Source organism: Alligator mississippiensis, chromosome 9 (genome assembly GCF_030867095.1).
Source record: "Alligator mississippiensis isolate rAllMis1 chromosome 9, rAllMis1, whole genome shotgun sequence".
NCBI classification, from domain to species: Eukaryota; Metazoa; Chordata; order Crocodylia; family Alligatoridae; genus Alligator; species Alligator mississippiensis.
In genome coordinates this window covers 12,686,252-12,703,507 of record NC_081832.1, presented here as the reverse complement: position 1 = coordinate 12,703,507, position 17,256 = coordinate 12,686,252, and the positions used below count along the sequence as shown (strand labels likewise).

The 17,256-nt window shown below is 40.2% G+C and overlaps 1 protein-coding gene and 1 long non-coding RNA gene across 9 annotated transcripts in view; one reads left to right on the top strand and one right to left on the bottom strand.

Moving 5' to 3' along the window:
- Positions 1-17,256, bottom strand: part of ADNP (activity dependent neuroprotector homeobox) — a 37,519-nt gene that overhangs the window by 19,842 nt on the left and 421 nt on the right. For 2 of the 8 annotated variants that reach the window (XM_059733148.1, XM_059733147.1), the window contains exons 2-3: positions 6,780-6,938; positions 4,867-4,938 (exon numbers count right to left, since the gene is read on the bottom strand). The exons of 1 other annotated variant lie outside the window; for it this stretch is intronic. Coding sequence is in view for 3 of the 7 variants with exons in the window: in XM_059733145.1 (XP_059589128.1) it covers positions 6,780-6,816 (37 nt within the window). In the remaining 4 variants the exon portion in view is untranslated. Of the gene's footprint in view, positions 1-4,866; positions 4,939-6,779; positions 8,161-17,256 lie in introns of those variants that run through there. 5 more of the 8 variants (XM_059733150.1, XM_059733145.1, XM_059733149.1 and 2 more) reach the window with 4 other exon arrangements.
- LOC132252421 (uncharacterized) lies at positions 8,150-16,551 on the top strand. The gene is made up of 3 exons (XR_009464314.1): positions 8,150-9,277; positions 15,595-15,795; positions 16,369-16,551. It is a non-coding gene; the product is annotated as an uncharacterized LOC132252421 (long non-coding RNA).

The following is a 17,256-nucleotide window of genomic DNA, read 5'->3' as shown; positions in this document are numbered from 1 at the left end:
CTGTAAAAATGGTGGCTCTGCTCAAAAGGAAAGCACCACCAGTGCTGCTGCTACTGCTCCAGCTCCCCCATGGCCAGAGGCCACCCAAGTGCCAGCAGCAGGCAGCCCAGTGCCAGCAGGCAGAGCCCATGCTGCGGCTGCTGCTCCGCAGGCAGAGGCCACCTGAGCACCAGCAGGCAAATGCAGCTGGGCAGCCCCACCTCATCCTGCTGCTGCCGCTTCATGTAGGACCCAGTGACACTGCAGCACCACAGCCCCTCTGCTCACTCAGCAATATCAATCTACAGACTGGAACAAGCATGTGTGAGTGTGGGAGAGACACAAAGACAGACAGACAAAGCAAGTGAGCAATTGCATAACAGTTTGGATGGAATTTCCATTGGGAAAACTGGCAGTGTCTTGAGGCACTTAAAGAAAGCTTTATTTGGAACAAAAAGAATTGCACATTTTTAATGAAAAGTTAGGTCCTACAAAATTGATAGGAGTCCACAAGAAAAAGTCTGGTGGGGTACAGGGATATATACTAGCTTAGTCTCTGCCCCAGCTCTTCATCTTCACAGCACATCTAGCATGTGTGAGGGTTTGACATGGCGAATCCCTGGGTGAATGGTTGCCTATGCATGCAGGGGACTGTACCTGATGGCTTTCATCTAGAAGCTTCAAGTCTGGGTTTCTCAAGTAAGAGAAAAGAACTTTGACACAGTTGAAACCTTTGACAGCTTTCTGGCTGAAAACGAGCTGACACTAAACAGTGACGTGAAAAGCAAAATCAAGGACCACTTGCTGGAGCTCAAATCTCAGTTTTGCCAGCACTTTCCTGAGATGGGCAATGAGACTGAGCACATATGTAACACCTTTGCAAATCTAGGTTCTGGCTGCCAGCTAAAGAAGAACAATTAAGTGAGTTATCCTGTGAAGGGGGACTAAAACTCGAATTCAAGCAGAAACCTCTTGCCCGATTCTGACTGAAAATAAAAAAGGAGTACCCCAATCTGACAGATAAGGCCATTAAAGTCTTGATGCCGTTCACCACCACATACTTATGTGAAAGCTATGTACTTATGTAAGATGGGTTTTCAGCCTCAGCATCAATAAAAATGAAATACTGAAACAAACTGGATGCTGAGGAAGATCCAATACTGAAATGGTCACCCATCCTAACAAACTTTCATGTGCTTTTTGCCAAGATACAAGCTCAATCATCTCATTAGAAATGACAAAATGCTGTGTTTACAAAACTGTATAATTGTTGTTTTAACACAATGCTTGCCAATAATTATCTACTTATATTCACTATACAAACAATAGATTTCCAGAGGTGTCTGTGCCTCCATTCAAAATGTAAGGGTCTGTGAATGCAAAAAGGTTGAAAACCACTGTTTTATGCACTAGACCAAGGCTGGATGTTTAAACATTTTATTTCTATTTAGGAATCTTACGCCTTTAAATAGCCAAGGGTTAAGTATCCCAATACTATTCAAAATGGACACTGATTTTTTTTAAGAAAAATTGCCTAGCGGGGAACCAAATTTGCTGAGATTGTATTTTTTTAGAACAATTGTGTATGTCAACACAGAAATAATTTTCCATTCCTCCTCTCGTATAGCTCTCCCTGCCAGTTTCACTCACTCTCTGGGATCTCTGCATATCGTACATCTACATTTCACTTCTAAATAGAAGAGCAGAATATACTAGCTGGAAGAAAGAGTCAATCAAGAGGAGGAAGAGAACAAGGAGATGCCATTTTGATATCTAAGAAGCCAAAGTTAGGGAATAAAAAAAATGAAAGGACAAAGTGACAGAATGAAATCAAATGCATGAAAGCAAACACAAGTTCTTGAATATAGAGGTGATACATCAGTCCATATCATATCAGCACTGCTAAAATGAAAATAGACATTATTGCCAACTGACTTCTTTTGGTTGATGTGGCCAATAGTGTTGCTGATAAATGCTGCATGTATGTGCACAGCTGCAGCATGCATGCAGCCAGCCCAGTAGCTTGAAGAGCAGCATCCAGCTGGTAAGTCTGCTGGCAGGGGAGGAAAGGGAGCGGATCAAGGCCCCTGCAATGAGGGAGGGAGTAGGGCTGGAGCAGGGGTAGGTGCTGCCCAGTCAGTGGTACAGGGGCAGTTCTCGCCACTGTATGCACCCCCAGGGGAATCACTGGGGGCATGTGCCCCCCAATCTGTGCACAAGGCAAGGACAGGCTGCTGCTGCAGGCTGGGGCGGTGCCAAGCTTTTCCTGGAGGGCGGGGCTGGGCTGGGGCTGCACTCAGGGCTGGCAGTGGCAGCACTGGGAGTGCAGCCTGGCCCAACCCAGGCCCCCCACACAGGGAAAAGCCCAGCCTTGGCCCCAGCCCACAGCAGCAGCCCGCCCTTACCCTGCACACAGACTGTAGGGCCCACGCCCCCAGTGGCTCCTTTGGGGGTACATACAGCAGTGGGAGAGGTCTCTGCATCCCAGCCGAGCAGCACCTATCTGCCCCTGCTCCAGCCCCACTACCTCCCTCACCGCAGGTGCCTTGATCTGCCCCTCACACGCCCTTTCCCTACCCCCTCAACAGACTTACCAGCTGGACATTGCTCTCCATGCTGCTGGGCTGCATTTGGGCAATCGGATCAGCATTGGCTGATATGGCTCATTAATAATCAGCCATTGGTATCAGCCCAAAAAATCTTTATCAGTGCACCCCTACACTAACACTATGAATTGTTTTAATTCATAGTGGTAGTGTATCATCCAGGCAAATGGTCCCATGATCTGTACTACGACAGCCTTTATGGTGGGAGCATGGGAGGGGTCAAAATCAGTTGTCAAGAAAAGTGTTAGGGCAGAATATAGTCAACAGGTTAAACCAATATTTCAGGTTGCTTGTCATAACAGGCAACTTCCCTTACCCCCCACCTCTACCCAACAACTCAGGCCTTGCGTTTCTTTGGCTTGTTTATTTAACCTAGCTAACATTGTAATAAAATTTTGTGTATACATTAAATAATTTGGGTATTTTGATTTTACAGAGAAATGCAATGCAACAAGACTACTTGGTACCAGTGATACTAGGGACACCTACCCCACCTGGGGAACAGTGATCTTAACTATTACAGTACCACATTTTGAGCTGGCTGCTATAGTTGAAAAATTCAGTTGCCTGACTACAATTAACCAGAACTGAGCACCAAAACCTCCTAGATTTATTTATTTGTAATTTTTTTAGTCCCAACCACTTATGGTCAAGACAGAAAACTGGAAGATGCCAAGATGGAATTTAATTAACTTCAGATCTACTGTATATTCCAGACTTGCACAACATTAGTACTTGCCATTGGTTCAGAAGAGTAATGTAACACCCCCTCCTGAAAGTGCTTTGATCTGAGTGTCTCCCAGGCAAAGCAGCTCAATCCTGCAAAAAACAAAGACTGCAATATCCCCAGTGTAAAGGTGGGAATAAATAAGCATCACAAGCTTGCACATGGCATCATCCCTTTACTCCAAAGGATCTATGCTTTAAGTCAGTTGGGAATTTAAATTGATGAGGTGGAGGACAATCCAGACCTCTGGAGTGCTCAGTCACTCTTAATTCCTTTGCCAGCTCACAAGAGCACAGCTGGGATTTTTATGAATGTTACAAGCCATTCCTCTTAAGATTGGACAGAAAGAAACACCCTGTCAGAGATTCAACAAAAAATGCACTTTGTAAGATACAGAAGCAATCTCTACCTAATTTAGTGGACTCGCTTACTGCTACTTCCACTCATGAATGGATTTCTTGAGACAGCTGCTCTTTAAACCATCTTTTTTTTAAATTGGGCTCTTGGATGCCATGTATTCATTTTAAAAGTTCTTTATTAAATTTATACTTTTGTATGGGCATCTTCTCTAAAAAGAGTATTCTCCCTTAAAAAAAACCAAAACAAAACAAAACCTGAAGCCACAACATGAAAGCTAATAATTATGCTTCTAGGTGACACTACAGAAAGTAGTGTGCAACTCCTTCCATGAATACAACTGTTTGAATCCTTCTTCTCCCTGCTGCAGCCATTTGTTTTGCTGTGGAAACTCAAAGAAACCTTGAGAATTTTATCACTATGCTCATAGTTCATTGACTATGAACTGTGCTGTTCTTAAAAAATCCGACTGATGCTCCTCTGTGCAAGATGGGTAAATCTATGCCCAGACATTCTCAACCCAACTGTGGTATCTGGGATTCCCACAAAGCACCTGTGCTCAAACACAGGAAACTAGGGCTGGAAGGGATCTTATGAGGTCATCTAGTTCAACCTCTCATTCATGGTATGATCATCCCTGACACTATGTCAGGGACACCTTGTTTTACTAATGTAAAAAAGCCTGGCGGCAGTTGAAGTAAGTCCTAATTTACTAGAAAATGTTCCCATAAGCATTCACCAGGTATAAAGAATAAAGAAATCTGACATTTTACTGGGAAGCAAAGCAGATAGCAAGCTTGCAATAAATGCCCCCCAAAAAACCAAACTTTTTGAAGAGGGTTTTTTTTATTTGAAGACTCGTCTTCCAATTTATACTATCTTTTAAATTGCAAATATTTTAACATCTGCACTTTTACATGTCATAACAGAGAGATGCCATGCTGCTGTATTGTCCTATGTCCTTACAAATTCCAAATAAATGCTCATCGCACTTTTTTTTTTTAGTTCTTACAAAAAAGCAGCTGTGGCCCAAGTTTTTTTTCCATGGAGTGTTCAACAAAGACCTTCTTGTAGATGTCTAGTCACATTAAGAATAGCAGAAAGGACAGATAAATTACTATCTTAAGATGTGAATGCCAAAGACAGACTTAAAACTAAATGCAACTCAGGGAATTTTAAAATACAGCTGCTGCTAACCTTCACCTTATCCGTGGAGGTGCAGCTCATGGAAACCAGCATGCAATGCTCCATTTTGTTCCACAACAGCTCCTACAGAGAAAGACAGACAACAGCCCAATATTTCAAACAGCCCCTGCTCAGTCTCCCTTTTCCTATACAACAAGCATCATCCCTCTACTTAAAACCCACTTTTCAGCTATTCTTCCATCATTCATCTGCCTATGCAACCTCACCTGCTTCATGTGGATATTTGATCCAGACAGATCAGTTGCAAACTCTTCAGAGGAAGTCATCTGATGTCTTTACTATATGTTTAAAGCACTGTGAGGTCAAACTAAAACGTACAATACTTTCTACAGTTATACGCCACTTATTTATTTTAAGGTGTCTTGACACAAGTCCTCCCAATCTTGTTTAAAAAAAGCCTGCCACTCAAACATTACATACACATTTCACATAATACACTCCCCTAACATAGTTACAATACCCATTAAGCCTTAGTCCACAATTAATCAAAAATGTTGGTGCCACAAAGGTGGTCTAGCATAACAAGCCAAGCATAATATAAAGCCAGTAGCCGATATCCTCCAACTAAATTCTGTTTCATTTGTGGGACATTATCTTGATGATATAAAGTCTTTTCCTTGTTCAATACATGATCTGAAAGCTGGTTCATTATAAACATCCACAATAACGTAAGTAAAAAATAACAGAGGAAAACCATTGTTTTCTATATTCTGAATTTTGCACACTAAGACATTACCCTATTACACACACATTTCAATTAAGCAACTGTGCTATTTCGCCTACCTACATACACTCTCTCCTTTTAGTTCTCTCTCTACTAGGTAGCTGTTTTGTCCCAAGTATAAAAATATATCTTAAGAAATAGCTCTAAGCACAACCAGGATGCAACCAGGCCACAGGATCATCAGTGCAATCCAACAACTGCAAATTTTTAAGGGATTTCTTTGTTGGCAGTAAGCCAGCACTACATTTTTTGTTATTTACTAACTCAAACTTCATTTATTCACTGTAAATTTATAGTGCATATTAACTTTGTAATTTCACCAATAATTGTTTTTTCCAGCAATAATATTATAAAAAAACCCAACATTACATCAAGTATTACATGAAACTGATATTTAAGTGAAAGGCAAATATAAGGGTGCTGTATAGATTAGCAAATTTAGAAAAATATTTTTTCCTCATCCTTTTGGAGAAGAACTTCTGAGGATCTTTCCTTTCCCCTTTTTAACCACAAGGTTGCTCCTTTCCCCCCTACTTTCCTCCCATTATATATTACCCAGCAGTCAGCCCACCTTTCAACAGACTTGATTCATGTACACATGATAAAAATATTTCTTTTAAACATTTTAGTTACAATCTTCCAAAGTGCCATAAACAATTAAATTATGATTTTAAAAATAACAAATACGTGGTCAAACACTTTAAGGAATACTTTCACTTAAAGGGACACCCAACTTTACCACATTTTCATCTCTCTATATATTTTTACCACATTTATCATGCAAGCGAAATAAATCTTTTTTTCTTAGTTTATTTGTTCACGTGACAGTATTTTGAACATAATCAGTGGAACTATATTCCCTGAGTTGTCAATCATCTTCCCCTTTTGTCTGGATAAGTCTTTATAAACCAACAGAAAAGGGGGGATATATATTTGTATAAAACGCAAACAAAATGTAAAATGAAGGAAATCTGATGCGATTCACACGTGCTGTCTGAAACTATTTAAAACTATTTTTTCACTTGTCAAGACTTTAAGTTGGTGTTCCTTTAAGCTTAAAAATGCCAAATTCCTGAAGCAATATTCAGATCCATCCCTTCAGGTTCTTTTTGCTCATACGTCACCAAATGCAAGGCTCAACTCTTTCCATTCTATTCAGTACATATTATGAGGCATTTACCTCCAAAATTAATGGTGCTTGGGTGTCTCAGACTCATTGGGCAAGTTTCATGCAAAAGCCTCCAAAAATAATTCTCCTTGCAGATCGCCCACCTCAGCGATTATATTACACCTACTGTGTGAGGCCAAAGCCCGGACATAGGAGAAGGCTCATATCCTGCTGTACAAAACAAAGTATTAAAGACAAGAGATAAGAAATGTAATAAGGATCAATCTTACATTTATAAAGTACGTTTCAATGCAAAGGACTCCCAAAGCCCATTGCGAACCATACATACAGGCAGCACTACAGAAATGGAGCTACTGCTGGTATATAACCAAACATGCTTGTTGAACTGGCAACATTAAGACATTTTAGCAGGTTTATATTTTAAACAAAAAACTTAACCCTACTGGGGAAGTGTATGATACGATATGATGCACCTGAATTACCCAAGTTGGAATTCCACCAGGATACTAGGTTTAATGCTCCTATTCACATCCATGGGAATCTTTGGCCTTCTAAGTGGTTATAACTCTGTTTTAAGCCTCATACAAAATAAAACACCTTCCCCACGAGAGTGCCCTCTATGGCCATAATCCATTCCTGGTGAAGTTCCACCCATGACACTTCCTGATGCCCATGTTTTTCCCCTAGAACAGTTCCCACAAAATTACAGCCCCATATTAGATTAGAAGATCTTGGGCAATCACATAGCACAAGGAGAAACAACCAGCAGCCACATCCCTGATGAAATGCATTCAGTGGGACAGGATTCAGACAGAGAGTCATTCAGGTTCATGGCAGCTAGTACTTGGATTTGAATTGTTTTGGGCAATGAAACCATGAGTCTATAATCAGTTTATTACATATTTAATTTGCCTAAGCTTCAAGAAATTTCTATTTTAGGCATGTAACTTCAATATAAGGAAACAGGGGTAAGCAAATCCAACATTTCCAAAAGCATCCAAAAAAAGAAAAAGAAAAAGATAAAAGATTTTTCAGACAAATTCAGAGAGAAAAATTAATTGGCTTTTAAACTGTTGATCCAGTTGACAGCCTTACGGACTTCAAACTTTTTAACAGCAGCAGCTTAACATGCATATTAACCCACCACACCATACTGGACTACGTTTACCTTCCCTTATTAATGGAAAAAAAGACTTTAATGAGCTGATATAGATGGATTTAATGTTTCCCAAGGTAAAAATGACAATGACATCTGTATTAAGAACATTTGCACTGAAATAGAAATGTATGATTCAAGTATTTTCACATACTGACTGGTCATATCTCTGCCACTAAAGAGGATTTGAATGGTTGGCAAATTATTTGGTTTTGGGTTGTTTTGGGGGGGGGGGGGGAGGACAGACCTGTTTACTAGAGGAAGTTTAATTTCTCTTCTATACTGGATTATTTTGACTCCAACAGAAAGGACAGAAAGAGTCCTCTACACTTCTGTCAAATCCAAATTATCACCTGTCCCAATCTCCCATCTGAAACCTCACTCTAGGCTATGCACAAACAAACAAACTGCAGTGAGAAAATATAAAGTTACCATGGTTTAGTTTTAACTTAGAGTGGGGTAAGAACACAGACAAAACTATCACCATGGAGCTTCTGACTCCCTGGGTTCTTTTAAATCACTAATTTATTTGTTTGTCCATATCCAGACTTCCCTACTGCTGATCAGCTGATCGTAAGTGAGCTGATTGGTGACCGTTACTCCAGTAGCCTGAAGAAGACATGACCACAGGGTATAATGAGGGACTTCCAGTCTATATCAGCTTCTAGCAAGTCAAACCCCAACACCCAGATTTTAAATAAAGATCAGCATTTTTGGACCATTTAAAAAGAAAGAATAAATTTTCTCCAGAAGTAGAATCTCATTTTACTAACATTTTATTCCAATTTAAAGTATTACTGGTTTCAAACGTGAAGCACATATATAGCACGTATCAGAACAACCAGCAGCGGCTGCATGCTTTTTAGCTCAGTGCAGCAAGAATGTTAGTTTTCTATGCTACTACGCTTTTTTAGCATCACTATTCCATGTGCATTTGAAATACTGGGTCTTCGGAAGCAGACCCTAAGTTTTAGGCACAGTAGCATGCTTTAGGAAGCCAGCCATGAAAGAAGATTGCATAAAAGACTATGATAATGCAACATAATGGTTGAGATTCTTAAACAAACACATCCAAAAGTATTACTCTTTTGTTCTCACAGCAATAGAAATGCCTTGCTTGGGCCTGAAGACTACTCAGCCTTATATCCTATTCACAACACAAGGAGAATGGGTGGCGAGTCCTACCACCAGACAAGGGCCAGAACTGCGGGACCTGAAGGTTCCTCGTCAGTTGAGCCAAGAAGGTCTGAAAAGCAGATGGTGAAAAACGGACACTAGGAAGCCAAGAAAAAAAAAAGGAAAACAACAGGATCAGAAACATCAGAGGGAGAGAACCCAAGCCACAAAAACGGAAGATACAGCAAAGGAAGAAACAAGAACCTTCCCTGAGAAGGTAAGTGCAGATCCTGAGTTGCTTCTCTCCCCATGCTGAGAAACTGAAGTGTTTGACTCCTACTACAGCCATCCTTTTTTTATACTAAACACTTCTTTTTCTTTTATTAGGCTCCATTCCTTCCACCCTCCCTGTTAACACTTCTGTAGCTTAACTTTCAGAGATGTTGAGCATCCACCAGTACTAACATATCTGGGAAGTGAGACCACTAATGCTCCACTTCATCAATTTAGGTAGAAATCTGGGAAGAAGGCTGTTTCTTAACATTTCGCATGCTATGCTCATATAAACATTTTTTTAAGACAGCAGCATTATTAGCCCAAGTATCCACAGCACTTGAACTTTCACCAGTATGTCCTGATGCGCCAGCTATCTTATATTTAAATATCCCTTAACCTAGACTTAAGCATCCAGGAGCGATGTCAGAAGCAATACTTGAGTTCTCTCAAGCTACCCAAAGTGAGGACAAGGCCTAACAGTCTGATGGCCTTAACTTACAGCTGGTATACTACATTCACAACAGGACTGAAACCATGCTAGCAACTTTAGAGGAATGTAAGCTTCAGGTGAAGAGATGTCACATTCCTGCTAACAATTTTCTGTGCTTTATCAATACCTACAATTTCTGAGAAAGATTACTGAAATCTCTCTAGATGCTCCACTGCCTTTGTACGTTTTACATTGTTATCTATGTGGAAGTCCTGCTGCCCAGCCCCATCAGCTTCATCATTATTATAGAAAACCTTCCAAAAATAGCAATTAAAAAAAAATTAAACCCGTATTATTTACAATAGTGCTCTATCAGAAACCCAATTTAAAAAAAAATCAAGTTCTACTCCCTAAACAAGGTAATTGTTTGCACTGTTTCCCGACCCAACACTGAGTTTGCCTTTCTCTCCTTGTTGCTGTTATATAACCAAGTATATACTCCACTTGAGGGAGAGAGGTGGGGAGTTCATCTACAGAGCGGTTTTATAGAACACTTATAAAAAAAATAAAATCCCTGGGCAGGAGGAAATGCTTAGGCAGAGTAATTCAGCTTGCCTAAGACCACAGAAACAGCAGTATGCAGTGAATGCTGAAGAAGTTCCCAGTTTATCTCTAATCTCTTTAGGCTCACAGTCTAGCTTCATGTTTGGTTGCTCCCACCATCCAGGAAGAACTCCCATGGAAGACAACCAGAGCTCCAGTGAGAAGGAAGTCTACCAGTGGGACTTAAATTTCTTGCTCTCTAATCCTTTTTTTTGGGTAAAAATCTCTTCTGCAGCCCAGCAGACAGGGATCTTCTAAGTCACTCACACACTTTTCATTCTTGCTTGATTTCTGGAATTTTCCACGGGTGCCAGAAGCTCCATCTGGTGGGTGTGAATACTAACTGCATAGCTGAAAGGGAATTAACTATTTCCTTATCAAATGCTGCTAGGTAATAAAATAGTATTACACACACACACGTTAATTTTTGTGTCTGAAAAAACAGTGCAGCGTGGCCAAATATGGATTGCTCTGGGAACCGTAACTTTGAGTTTCCTGCCCTGTGTTTAAAAATGCAAAATGCCACATTAACTTAGGTTCATCATTTTTTTAAATTAGAGCGCTCATGCATGCGAGTACACACACGCTTCACTATATAAAGCAGGAATTACGTTTATTTGCAAATTGGGAATTTCAGAGAAGTAGGGATTTCCTAGCCAGCCTAGCAACCTTTCTGTTGAATCCTGGAAACTAATTTCCAATCATGTCCATCCTCTGGGTCACAGTGTACTTATGCACAGAACCTTGAAATTATAAGCATTAGTGGCCCAGAAGATAGCCTTTCACAACTACCGCAACTTAAATACCTTATTTATCTGAGCATTCAAGGTATCAAGAGATGTATGGCTATATATCATTATCTGCTGTGAAATCAGCACATACTACACATGCTCAGTAAGCTATTCTCAGCTGGCCATACCTATTTTTTTTTTAAAGATGTCTCCGAAATCCAGGCCTCAAATTATCAAAAACACAATGCATGTCATTTTCTTATACCATGATATATTTGGATGACTAAGAAAAGAAAAAGGAGACCGAATAAAAATCCCTCAAACTTTCCAAAACATCTTATCTGGATTGGTTGAAAATAATCATGAAAAATTCCAAGGCAAAAATACATTTTAGAAATTTAAGCATGAGGACGTTACGGAATCTATTCAGGTTGTCTGAATCAATGCAAAAAACTATTCTCAGTCAGTATGATCCAAAAGAACCTAGAGACATTTATAATGTCACAAACTGGCACAACAGCTTTTATATATTTTATATATACAGAGTTAAAAATATGCAATCAATCTTTTCGTGATTGTGTGTGTTCAAGCCAGTAAGACACATTACTTGGTGTACTGGTAAATGGTGAGTTGGCAGAGCACCTCACCATAAGGTTACATACATATTTTCTAAGACACTGAAGAACATTATAATCTAGTCCCTATCCTTGCATACATCAAATATTAAATTGATAAGATCTAGCCATTGGCTAGCATCATAACTAATAAGCTGTTTTTTTCATTTTAAATACTTAAGGAATATCTGATTCAGTCTTCTCTTCCCCTAACCCTCCATGTGCTTCAAGCATAAATGCCATCACTATGGGACTGAGGGAACCTTTGAACAAGAGTTTATACATGACCTTATCTCATCATATATTTCTACCTTCTTTCACCTTTCGGCCTCAGGACAGTTCCCAAGTCAACCATGTCCCTGACTAGATTCTAGTACCAACCCCACTTCAGCAAGTCCTGTCTTTGGGCTGACTTGAGAACCTTTGATATTCAGATACTTCAAGGCAGTAGCAACAGCAGAACAAATGAAGGCATAAACCCAGTTCTGGCTATTTAATGAAAAAGTATTTTAAATTCTAAGTAACCAAAAGACTGTTTTAAGGAGTCAGATTCTCCCAACCTCATTGAATGTACCAAACAGTATTACTTGGCCTAGTGATAGTAGTAAAGAACTATTAGCTGTGAAGTCATATCACAGCTGTGGAATCAACAAACAGAACAGATAAGATGCAGTAAAGGAAAGAAGAGATGGAGGTCACAGACTGAAGGACAGCTGAGAGAGAATAAAGAGGCCACGGATGGACAAGTGCCCCCCAATATTTAAACAACTGGCTGCATTGTTGAGGCACCCACACAACTTTAATTTCTGTGGTCAAGGGGTTTACTGAATCTATTAAAAAACAAACTATTATTAAGGTAATAGATAAAATTATATAAAAATAAATACACATTTTGCAGACTAGCCTGGTCAGTCAAGAATCCCAAGTCTAATGTGTTCACAGGGACACTCACTTGCACAGGTTTAGAACTCAGCCAATACAAGTTTTCATCCAAACCATTTTTAATGCCAAGTGTTTTTAAAACTAAGGCTATAAGAATTATAACTGAAGGTGACTCAGTACAAAAGAATATGGCATTTGTTCCACTCTTATTTTAAACTATAAGCTATCATAGACATTCAAAATAGCAATTTATGTGAAGCTATGATAAAACATAGTGAGTGTCAAAATTAGGCTTTCATTCCCAACTATAATAAAGTTGTTAACAATATAAAGTTCTTCCTTTAAACATATGTCCCCATGGCTGGTAAATAAAAATCATACCTTCTTTGAAACTGCTTTCCTTATTTTAATCTTGAGCTCATTTTCAGGTGTCTTATAACAAAATGAGGACTCTTTTGAAAGTTCAAAATGAAGACATTAATTTAGATATCCTCCCTGGCAGAAGGGACATTCTTTTCCAGTCACACTGGTTCAGTCAAGTTAACTTGGTCTATACACAAGTTGTATACATTTCAACTACGCTGGTAGTTAGGTACATCCCACCTAGCATTGACAACTATAATATACCTGTGTAAGCATGCTTGTACTGCTTCAGCTTATTCTTTTCCCCCATACATTGGAAAGCTGTTCCAATGCAAGTATACAGATATATAGGTACTACATCCACACTAGGACTGCATGATTATATAATAAATGTAATTATAACAGTGTAAAAAAAAAAAAACCATACACCCTAGTGAAGAGCGTAGATCAGGCTCAGGTTAACATGACTGAAAAGGATTCTGAATGCTTGTTTAGATGCAGTCCAACAAGGCCTGCTAACTTTCAAATCAGCATGTTAGCTGAATCTTAATGAGCATTCAGAGTACAGCATCACTGAAAAACCATCCCAACTGCGCTAAAAATTGGAAGGGGTGGGGAGTACCAACTATCTGCTATCCACCCATCAAGATGGGGCTTAAGTATCCTAAGGCCAGTGACTACCAACTGAGCACATTTTTAAAAGTCAGATAGGCTTCTTGCAGATGTTAAAAAACCAAAACTAAAACCAAAAACAAATGGTGCTTTACTTTAAACTCAGTGCCCTCCCACACCAAGCCCAGTGCGTGCCCGGAAGAGGCAGCGTGTTAGTTGGACACAGCTCACCTGATCTCTGTATAGATCAAGTGCTTTAGTGTGGCTTTTTGGTGCTTTTAGCTAAAGCTGATTCAATCAGGTATTAGACTGGTCTAATAATTGGTCTAAGCACCTGGTTTATGCAGATGCTGTGGAGCCGGGTCAAACTAACGCACTGCTTCTTCCAGTAAAGCACGGTTTTGTTTTAACAACTGTAAGCAGCATAGTTATTTACTAGATTTCTCTTTTGGCATCTGAATTAAAGTTCTAGAGATTTCAGATCTTGGTGAAGATAATAATGGTTTAATCTCAGTATGCTTATCCTCAATGTTGTTCCTTCTCTAAATCTGATTTCACAAATATTTAAGTGGGGAAATTAGCTTCACCTCTATAAAATGCAGACCAGATCTGCTTACTTGATGCTTGCATACTGCCAGTCTGCCCACTCTACACCTCATCTGAGCCTCCAAGAGGACAGAGACTTGTTAATTTACAGCAGTGATTCTTTATCAGGGTGCTTTGAGATGCTTTCAGGGGTGCCACACAATGTTAGCACTGGTAGGTGTGCAAACATGATTCACAAGATAAGCCCAGGAATTTAAAATAGGAATCCACAGTGTTAAAAACACTGACTTACTGTGGTCTTTCTGAGTTCTTTGCAAGACAAGTTGCTGTTATTTTTCCAAAGTCAAAAAATGAGTGAAAACAAAGAGCTGGCATTTTCCAAAGGGTGCCCCAAGTCTAAAAAGGTTGAAAACCATTCATATACCATATCTCCCAAAATAGGCATGTCAGAACTCCTAAACTCTTGTGTCTTCTCCTAACCAAATATTTACTCCATTTTTTCCTTTGTACCAACCAAGCCAGCTGCCACCTTCACCATTGAAGTCATAAAATGTACATTTTAGATTTGTTATGCACTCTTCTAATCTGACAACCCCATGTTGCTGAGACATGGTTACGCATTTCAGAAACACTGCTTTATAGACCTTTTAATAGTCAGTTTCAATATTTTCAATTACTATGGAAAGCTAAAACTGGAGGGAACAACTATCCATTATCCAGGCTAGCATGATGGGAAGCACAACTTACCTTATCAAGTAGGCTTATACCAGCACTTATTTAGAAGGGTTAAAGCTGACTGAATTTCTAATTTAAGAGCCAATTCATAACCCAGAGAGTCCACTTCAGAAAGTACATAGTTAACAAATTGTTTAGCTGAAGTTCCTTCAATTATTTGTTTGCTTAAAGTGTTTTAAGGCATCCTTGGAAATAGTTAATACCAAATTCAGAAATGCCAAGGGACATCTTCTGATAAATGGTACTGTGTATTACACATACTGAGAAGCTTCTTAGTCTCTCACTGAAGATTACAGAATCTTCCTAGCAATTTTAGTTCTGAACTCATGACCTGCTATATTTTACCTCTGTACTGCACGCACTTTCCAAAGTAAATCTGAAGTAGCAAAACTCTCACCAAAAAACCCACCAAAACACCGAGTACTATATTATATTCATAACCTGTATGTCTAATAAAAGCCAACTGTCAGTTTTCTTTGCACATTTTAACATTCTACTTAATATTCAAGTATAGATATATGTTAACTGTGCATCAAAAATAACACCTTTTCTGTTCTGATTGAGGTTTATCTTAGTGTGCACTAAAAGCATCTTCAACAAAGATTTAACAACCATGTTACAATGAATCAGCCTCAAGTGGCAATTTTTAGTAGCAACAGAGTATATTTCTCATCTGTCATTTCTTTTAATACTCTGAGACTTCACTACACTGATGTTAATACCAAATCACTGTCTAACATCTGTAAATATATATCGAGAATAGTGCAGATCATTAATTGATCTTTTTGTTTTGCATTAAAAGTGATAACCAATTTTGAGGAGATGGCCCATTTTCCTCATCTGGAAGGAAGGTAACTGCCAGTGAATCCTCTTGGCTGTTACTATTACAATCCTCCTGGAGTGAAAGTTGAGTTTTTCCAGATGGTTCAGCTGAGACCCAGGAACAGGAAACTGAATGCAAGCTGCCTGCACGTAATACAGGTTACTGCTACCAAGCAGCCAGGTAAATTTATTCTTACTGAATAACATAGGTCATGCTCTGTTGCACATGTGGCGACAACGTCTCATCCTTTTTCCTCAAGTGCATATTTTCCTCTACAAAAAACAAAATACTCAATATTCAGTTGAAAGTGAGAGGCTGGCAGAAGCATCATGTGTCATAGTTTCCCTTAAAATATTCAAAACCTCTTTCTTATGCCTTTGTCAAAAAGTTTAAATTACCAAGTTGGGGGGGGGGGGGGGGGAATCAAAACTTTAGTGAATTCCAAGAGTCCAACCAGCATGTTGCCTAGTCGGTCTACAGATAAAGCATTCAGCGCTCGAGTAACACACCATATTGTTAAAGTTTCTACATCGCTACTGCCATGCATTCAGAATGTGTGAAAAAGCCATGCAAAGTTTATAAAGCAGATGGCACCACAAGCCACGATCAAGTTTTTATACAATTACTACATTCTCGATGGAGTTCAGTACGCAAGCCTGGTAAAGAGGCAGAAATCCTGCACATGCTCTTGTTCTCTCAAATTCCCCATTTCATCTGTACAAGTTCTGAATACAAGTATTTTGTCAACTTCAGGAGTGCTAACAGTTGAGTCAAGTGGGCAGAGTCAACGCACCCCTACGAACTGAATGAAAGTATTAAGTAGGAAGCAGTACCAAGGATGGCAAGGGAAACTCAGGTGTGATGCCAAGAACACGCTTTGGCAGCTGCAATTTCAAAAAAAGAAAACAAATAAATGAAGTGATCAGATTTTTTAAATCACTGCTCCACTTGCTAAACCCTGCGCCAGGCTGTTGTCAGCTCATAAGAGCAACTGAGCGTTCAGGGCCAGGCCCGTTTTCCCAGGTCTGTAGAAGGCGCTGTGTGGCAGCTCCTCTCTGTGCATCTGGGGCCCTTCCCCCTCTCTGCAGCAGCCTTACCCGGTGTAGAGAACGCGCCCCCTACTGACTCCAACCCTCATCTCTCCTCGCCACCGACTTGGCTGCGGTGCATTTTGGGTGGGGGCTGGTATTTTTCTTCCATGGCCAGATACCAGAAGCAACAATACAGATTGAATGCAAAGAAACAGGGGGGGGGGGAGAAAAGAGAGAAAAAAGAAAAAAAGGGACCACACACTTAGGTGCATTTATTCTTGCAAAGCCACGGCGCCTGCAAGCATCACCTGAGGCAATCTGAAGGGGGGCATGGGGGAGACCCTGCAGTGGCAGAGACAGAAAGCAGCATCGCGGGGCTTTATTTCCCCTGCCTTTGTCTGAGCAATGGGCTGCAGGAGGTGCAGCCCGGGATGGAGGGGGTGGCTGGCTGAACGTTACTCCATCTCCAGGCACCGGCCATGAATCGCGCCTTTTCCAGCAGGCAGCCCCGGCTCCATTCATTGCAGCGCTGTCCGGCCTCCCTCCCTCCCTCCCGCGCCCGGCCCGGCCGCCGAGCCCACCCCGCCGCCGCCGCCGCCGCAGCCCCGGC